Genomic DNA, 7,938 nt, shown 5'->3' on the forward strand with positions numbered 1-7,938 from the left:
GGCATTCCTTCTCGATGGCCGTGTAGTTTTGCTCCCGGGGTAGCAACTTCTTGCTCAGGTACACAATGGGGTGTCTCTCCTCCTTTTCATCATCCTGCATTAACACCGCCCTCAGTCCCATGTCTGAGGCGTCGGTGAACACCATAAAGGGCATGTCAAAGTCTGGGTTTGCCAGAACTGGGCCACTGACCAGAGCCTCCTTCAGCTCACAGAGAACTGTCTGGCACTCCTTGGTCCAGACCACTTTATCTGGCTTCCCCTTCTTGCATAGATCAGTGATGGGGGCGGCTATGGCGTTAAAGTGGGGCACAAATCTTTGATAATACCCCGCCATCCCAATAAAGGCTTGGACCTGCTTTTTGATTTGGGGAGCAGGCCAGTCTCTGATCACCTCCACTTTGGCTGGTTCCAGCTTTAGGCAGCCGCTCCCCACCCGATGGCCCAGGTAAGATACTTCAACCATCCTCACCTTGCACTTCTCAGCTTTTATGATCAGCCCAGCCTCCTGGAGTCGGTCCAGCATTTGTCTAACCTGGGACACGTGGTCCTCCCGTGTCTGGCTAAAGACAAAGATGTCACCAATATACGCCACAGCAAAACTCTCCATCCCCCTCAGTAGTTGATCCACCAGGCGCTGGAAGGTGGCCGGCGCTCCCTTGAGGCCGAAAGGCAAGGTCAGGAACTCATAGAGCCCCAGAGGGTGATAAAGGTGGATATCAGCCTGGCATCTGCATCCAGCAGCATTTGCCAGTAGCCCTTTGTAAGATCCATAGTGGTAAGGTAGTGAGCTCCCCCCAGCTTGTTTAGGAGCTTGTCAGGCTTGGGCATGGGGTAGTCATCAGATACAGTGATGGCATTGAACTTCCCATAGTCCACACAGAACCGTATTGACCCGTCCTTTTTGGGGACCAGCACCACCAGCGAGGCCCAAAGGCTGGAAGATGTCTGGATCACCCCCAAAGCCAGCACGTCACTGCCCTCTCTTTCCAGGTCCTGAGCAGTTTTCCGTGTGACTTGGCAGGAAAAGCATCTTATAGGGAAGAGGTCAGCAACCTTTCAGAAGTGGTGTAATGAGTCTTCATTTATTCACTCTGATTTAAGTTTTCACGTGCCAGTAATACATTTTAACATTTTTAGAAGGTATCTTTCTATGAGTCTATAATATATAACTAAACCATTGTTGTATGTAAAGTAAATAAGGTTTTAAAAAGGTTTAAGAAGCTTCATTTAAAATTAAATTAAAATGCAGAGCCCCTCTGACCAGTGGCCAGGACCTGGGCAGTGTGAGTGCCACTGAAATTCAGCTTGCATGCTGCCTTTGGCATGCATGCCATAGGTTGCCTACCCCTGTTATGGGGGATGCGATCCTGTCTCCACCCGGTGAACAAGTCAGATTAGTGCATCCAGGCTGGTTGGAAAACAGCTGTTGGTACAGATGCCGCACCCCCCGATCTCAGCTTGCTGGGCAGGGGTTAGCCGATCAGAGAGGGGAATTGTTTCCGGGGGGAGCCAGCTCTTGTCCCAGGGAATAGATCTACTTAAGGGTCATCTCCCTGCTCCTTCCAATGTCCACACATGGCCCACACCACATTCCCCCTGTCATAATATGGCTTCATCATATTGACATGGTACACTTGGCGATGGTGTTCCCGGTTAGACAGTTCCACCACATAGTTTACCTCATTTAGTTGCTTGACAACCTTGAAGGACCAGTAGTTTGTTTTTTCTCACGGGGATGAGAACCATCACCTGATCCCCAGTGGCATAGGAGCGGGTCCTCGCCGTGCGGTCATACCTCCTCCTTCCTCTGGGCTCTGGCCAGATTCTCCTTGGCCAGGCCCATGCGTTCAGCAAGTCTTTCTTGGAATGTCAGGACATACTTCACCACTGTTTCTCCATCGGTAGTGGCCTTCCCCTCCCATTCATCTCTCATCAGGTCCAGGGGCCCCCTTACCCTCCTTCCATATAACCATTCGAAAGGCACAAACCCAGTAGACTCCTGGGGCACTTCCCTGTACGCGAACAGAAGGTTGGGTAAGTACTTGTTCCAATCCTGCAGGTGCTGGTTCATAAAGGTTTTCAGCATCATCTTTAACATTCCATTGAACCTCTCCATCAGCCCGTTGGATTGGGGGTGATATGCTGAGGCTCAGCTGTGCTGGACCCCACATTTTTCCCACAGGCACCAGAGCAGGGCCGACATGAAGTTGGATCCTTGGTCTGTCAAGACTTCCTTGGGGAACCCCACTCAGCTGAAAATGGTCAGCAGTGCATCTGCCACGGTGTCTGCTTCAATAGAAGATAAGGGCACTGCCTTGGGGTAGCAAGTAGTGAAATCTACCACCACCAGAATGTACTTCTTTCCTGACTAGGTCATCTTGCTGAGAGGCCCCACTATGTCCATAGCCACCTTCTGGAAAGGCTCCTCTGTGATGGGCAAAGGTCTCAAAGCCGCTTTCCCCTTGTCCCGGGCCTTCCCCACCCTCTGACAGAGGTCACAGGATCGGCAATACTGATGGACAGTGGTAAAGACCCCAGGCCAGTAAAAGTTCTGTAGCAGCCTCTGCCTGGTGCGCTGGATTCCCTGGTGCGCTGAGCAAGGGATGTCATGGGCCAAGTACAGTAGGTTGCGGCGATACTTCTGTGAGACCACCAGCTGCCTCCGGATCCCCCATGACTTCATTTCCCCTGGGGGAGCTGGGTCTGAGCCTTGTCCCTGGGCACTTCCTCCCCACTGGGGTAGGGTCCTGTGCCTCTGGTGAGGTACCCTTCCCAAGGTCATAGTGCCCTTCACTGGCTCTGGCTATGGGTCATGACTAGGGCATTCTGGGAGTTGCTTGGCTATTCTAGGCCCCCCCACCCCCCTTCAACACCTCAGTGGGCAAATGGTGGTGCACCTCCACGTCCTTGGGGCCCTCCTTGGCCCCCCATTTCAGATGTACCCTCACCATGGGCACCTTGAATGGGGTCCTTCCCACACCCGTCAGGGTCAGGTAGGTGTTGGGCACCACACAGTGTGGGGCCACCACCTCGGGCTGGGCCATCGTCACCTCAGTGCCTGTATCCCAGTATCCATTGACTCTCCTCCCATCCACCTCCAGGGGAACAAGGCACTCACTCCACAGGGACAGCCCTGCGCCCACCCTATAAACTGAGACCCTTGAGTCTGGAGCATCCAGCCCCCCAGAGAAGCTGGTCTGGGAAACTCCTCCCTTCTGAGCAGTTGGTATGCTGCCATCCCCCCTTGCCTGGGAAGCCTGCCCCTCATCCAGCTGGGTTCCTACCCAGTTAACCCTGTGCGGGTTCAATCTGCTCAGTCTGTCCTTGACCCTGGGGCACTGGGTCTGTATGTGGCCTCTCTGGTCACAGTAATAGCAGCTGATGTCTCGTTGGTCCCCTCGAGCCGGTTGGTTGGTCCTGACACTGGATGTTCCCCTTGGGAGGGTGTTTTCCATATCCCCCCATTGGGAGGTCCCAGGGTGACTCTCTCTTGGCATTGTGGCAGGCCTGTTCTTTTGGGACTTCTCCCTGCCACCCCCTGACCGGCTGTTCACAAACTCATCGGCCAGCTGCCCTGCACGTCGCGGGTCCTCTGGCTTTTCGTCCACCAACCATAGCATTGGGTTGGATGGGCACTGTTCATATAGTTGCTCCAGTACAATCAGGTTAAGTAGGTCCTTAGTTTGGGTCCCATCTGCCCACTTGTGGACGTATCCCTGCATCCAGAGGGCCAGTTCTAGATATATGACTTCAGGGGTTTTACACTCACTCCGGAACCTTTTCCAGTACATCTCGGGAGTCAGCCTAAACTCGTGTAGCAGGGCTTTTTTGAACAGTTCAGAGTCCCCTGTCTCCGCCCCTCTCGTTCGACTATACATCCCTATGGCTTTGTGGTCCAGTAAGGGGGTGAGAAACTGGAGCCTGTCTGCAGGGTCAACCATGTGCAGCTCACAGGCATTCTCAAAGGCATTGAGGAAGTCATCTATGTCCTCCTTACACATGTCATCTACATCCTCCTTATGCCGGGCCAGGACACACTTATCAAATCTCCATGCAGTCCTGGGTCCCTCATCACTCACCGCAGCTGCGGGCTTGCTGCTCCTCAGCCTTGCTGACTCCAGCTCATGCTGTCTCTGTCTCTCTTCATGCTGTCTCTGTTTCTCTTTCTCCTCCAACTCATGCTGTCTCTGCTTCTCTTTCTCTGCAAGTTCCTGCTGCTTCAACTCCATCTCTTTCAGTTTTATCTCCCTTTCCCATTCCAGCCACTACAGCTCCAGGGATGGGGAGCTCCACAGGGAGGATCCCCTGCTGGCTGCAGGGGTCACAGCGCCCTTGGTATTCGCTGGGCTCCTCCCAGCCCTTTCCCTAGGAATAGGTAGGAGGGGTCCCGGGATGCCCTCAGCAGCCATCTGACCCCTCCCAGCTGGGACAGACACTGGTGTCCACCCTGCATCTGCTGGGCTGCTTCCCTCAGAGACTGAGAGGGACCGGGTCCTCCGACCAATCCTCCTCCTCCAGCTGGGCAATCAGCTGTTCTTTGGTGAGCCTCCCAATGCACAGCCCCCTCTGCTTGCACAGCTCAACCAGGTCACTCTTAAGGCGTTTCTTCTACATCTTCCCACTGGCCACTCGCAGGCCTGTGTGCTCTCAGCTCCCCACGGTTTCCAGGAGGAACCCCTAATGTGCGAGCCCTTTTCCAGATCATCACCTCTCTCCCAGGGTCAAGCTGCAGACTCCTTCGCCCCTGATCCTGCTCACCACAGTCCCCAGGGTGACCCAGTTACTGCAACAGTCTTTCTTGCTGGTCACACACTCCCAGGGGCTAAGCATAGCTCCTCCACCCCCCGAAACCGCTCCTTTCTGAATCTTCAGCACACCTGGTCCCTGTCAATCTCCCTTCATTTTACTGCTCACCAGTCACTTACTGCAGGAAGCGCCTTCCACGGGGTGCAGTACATCCCACCACTGCCACCAGTTGTCACGGAGTGTGGGGGAGTCAGGGCCCTGCACCCTCACTTCCTTTGATTCACCGTGACTCTCAGCCAGCCAGCAAAATGGAAGTCTATTAGACAACAGGAACACAGTCCCAAACAGAGCTTGTAGGTACAACCAGGACCCCTCAATCAGGTCCCTCGGGGGGGTGGGGGCAGGGAGCTTAGACTCCAGCCTTGGGGTTCCCTCTGCTTCCCCAGAGTGCTCCAAACAGAAAACCCCTTCCAGCAGTCTCACCCAGCCTTCCCCGGCTCCTCCTCCAGCCTTTGTCTAGTTTCCCAGGCAAAGGTGTCATCTGGCCCCAACCCCCCCCCCCCCGGCTCAGGTTACAGGTTCAGGTATCATCCCTCAAGTGAAGTCACCCCCTGCTATCCCATCCCTAATGCAGATAGTCCCAGTAAAACTCCCCTGCAACATTCTCAGGTCAATCCGCCCCGCTCCCTACTGCGTCACAGCCTGTGTACTGAGAACTCCAAGGCTTTTCCATGCCATGTGCTGTGAATCTTGTGTTTGGGACACAGGAAGTAGAAGCTACAAGTCAAAAGGAATATAAAGGGCAGCTGCATTATATCCATTTTGTCTTCAATCCCTCTGGAGCAACTTTTCTACAAACTGAAGCCTTGAACAAAGGACTGAATGACCTATCCAAACTGTGGATGTGTTTCAGATGGACTTTCAAGCCAGCAACTCACCAATACTGCTAAGAACCTGATATATAGATTTTGGAATGTATCTGACTGCTTTCCCATTTACCAACTTCTGTCTTTCTGTCTGTCTTTCTTTCTGTCTTTCTTTTATAATAAACCTTTAGTTTAGATGCTAAAGGACTGGTGGGCAACATAGTATTTTGTGTAAGATCCAAACCAATACTGACTTGGTGATGTGGCTGACCCTTTGGGGTCAGAAGAACATTTTGTTTGTGAGCAGAGTTTTTAAGTAACTGTGACGAACTGGGACTGTTCTTAATGTGGTCTTTGAATGCTGACAGGGGAGTGTGGCTAGGATAGTCTGCATTGGGGGATGGGAGACTGACCCACGGAGAATACCTGAGCATGTAACATGAGAACCCAGGAAGGGGTTAGAGGCCAGGTGACACCTTTGCCCGGGAAACTGAACAAAGGCTGTGGGAGGGGTTGCTGAAGGCAGAGTCTGAGGAGCTGGTTTGTGAGGTGGCTGGGAGGCAGACGGGGCTCTGACCTCCCAAGGGGGCTGGGATGCCCGAGGACCCCAAGATGGACCTAACTGAGGGGTATCCTGTTGTCTGTGCCTGCAAGACCTGTCTTGGACTGTGTCACTGTCATCTAAATAAACCTTCTGCTTTACTGGCTGGCTAAGAGTCATGGTGAATCGCAGGAAGCCAGGGGTGCAGGGCCCTGAGTTCCCCCACACTCCGTGACAGTAACTTCTAGCTGTATTGGACCTAGGTGCTGATTGGGAGTCAGAGAACTGGGATGCAATAAAGGGGGCCGTGTGATTTCTTTTTTTCAGCTTCTTGATAACCAGTGTGGGTGATCAGAAGCACAGTTTGTGACTGTTAACCACCAGATTTAGGAGCATCTGCTCTCCCTTTTTCAGCCTGCCCTGACCTGGGCATTTTCAGTGAGGCCTGCCCCAGGCATACCAGCTCACACTAAGCACTGAAGTTAAATTAATAGAATGTTTTTTTATGACAAAGTCTTATGAAATCAACTGAACTCCTTTATTTCCTTTCATCTGAGCAGGGTTTCCAGTTTCCAAACCTGATGTGATCTCCCAGCTGGAACAAGGGAAAGAGTCATGGGTCCCAGACCTCCAGGGTTCAGAGGAAAGAGAGATCCTGAGAGCTATCTGCACAGGTGAGGAAACATTAAACCAACTCAGAATCTGTAAGTGCCTGAAGGAAACATCTGGGATCCCCTACAAAGACCTTGGGAGGTCTCTTAGTTCATTATTGTCCCTAGCAGGGGAAATATCCCCAGGGTAAATATCGCTCATGGCTTCCTGTAGATCCTAGCAGACACCAAGTAGTAGCTTCCGCCCTTCCCCCTGTGAATTTGGATGGGATGTGAAGGCCAAATTGATCCCCTCCTCTCTCCTATTTGTGTTATGCTTATAATAAGCACATGGGATCTTTTTCAGGGGAAAAGGCAATATGCTGCGTTTATTGAAGATACAACAATTAGCATATGCATTCAATCACACCACACACATACACTGTCCTGCCAGTCGATGTTACAGTTACCAGTCCAGAATCCAGATCAACCTTGTGGCCAGCTAGATTGATCACACGTAGGAAGAGCTGGGTTCTGTTGGTTGCAACATGATTCTCTGGGGAAGTCTTGGCAGGATGAACCCAAAGTTTCATGGCAAGGCCCCCTGTTTATATAGTGATTTTCCTTCATTGCGACCAATGAGTTTTGCACCATCATGCTGTAATCAATTGTTGTTTGATGAGTGCTTGTTTTCTTAAATTGTCCTTCTCATCCTTTATCTTTTTCTTTCATCAAGTTCCTCAAGGAGTTATCCCATGCTGGTTTTGATCAGAGCTGTCTTGTCCCCATTGATAGGTGCCTGTCTCATCTTTAGAGTCATCAATCTGTCGTCCTTTGACATTTCAGTAGGGGTGTGCTGCAGCCTACTGGTGCCCTTGCATCTGTCTTCGGTTCCTCCCTCATACATCTGGTTCAGCGATGGCCTTCACACTTACCGCTTAACACATACATTCCTCATTCACACACAAAACAGAATTAATTTACACACAACATTTTGAACAGGAACATCAAGTTGCAATGCAGAAGAAAACAATCACGGCATTCTTTTACTTATTTAAAAATGTTAAACCTACAACAAATTGGTGACCCTCAAAGCTCTGTTACTGCCTTGAAATCAGTCCAGTCACAGATTCTGGCTGTTGTATCTCTACCCATTGGCCCATAAAGCCATTCCTTTCTGTTGTTCAAAAAGGGT

General features: G+C 51.6%; 2 protein-coding genes across 25 annotated transcripts in view; one reads left to right on the top strand and one right to left on the bottom strand.

Moving 5' to 3' along the window:
• The window catches only part of LOC101936867 (zinc finger protein 239-like), a 309,680-nt gene that overhangs the window by 228,019 nt on the left and 73,723 nt on the right, over window positions 1-7,938 (bottom strand). The window lies entirely within an intron of this gene.
• Window positions 1-7,938, top strand: part of LOC101935634 (zinc finger protein 501-like) — a 35,389-nt gene that overhangs the window by 13,949 nt on the left and 13,502 nt on the right. For all 19 annotated transcript variants that reach the window (XR_010593153.1, XR_010593155.1, XR_010593154.1 and 16 more), the window contains one exon: window positions 6,714-6,827. Coding sequence is in view for 12 of the 19 variants with exons in the window: in XM_065569784.1 (XP_065425856.1) it covers window positions 6,714-6,827 (114 nt within the window). In the remaining 7 variants the exon portion in view is untranslated. The remainder of the gene's footprint in view (window positions 1-6,713; window positions 6,828-7,938) is intronic.

The sequence above is a fragment of the Chrysemys picta genome, chromosome 16, assembly GCF_011386835.1.
Source record: "Chrysemys picta bellii isolate R12L10 chromosome 16, ASM1138683v2, whole genome shotgun sequence".
Taxonomy (NCBI): domain Eukaryota; kingdom Metazoa; phylum Chordata; order Testudines; family Emydidae; genus Chrysemys; species Chrysemys picta.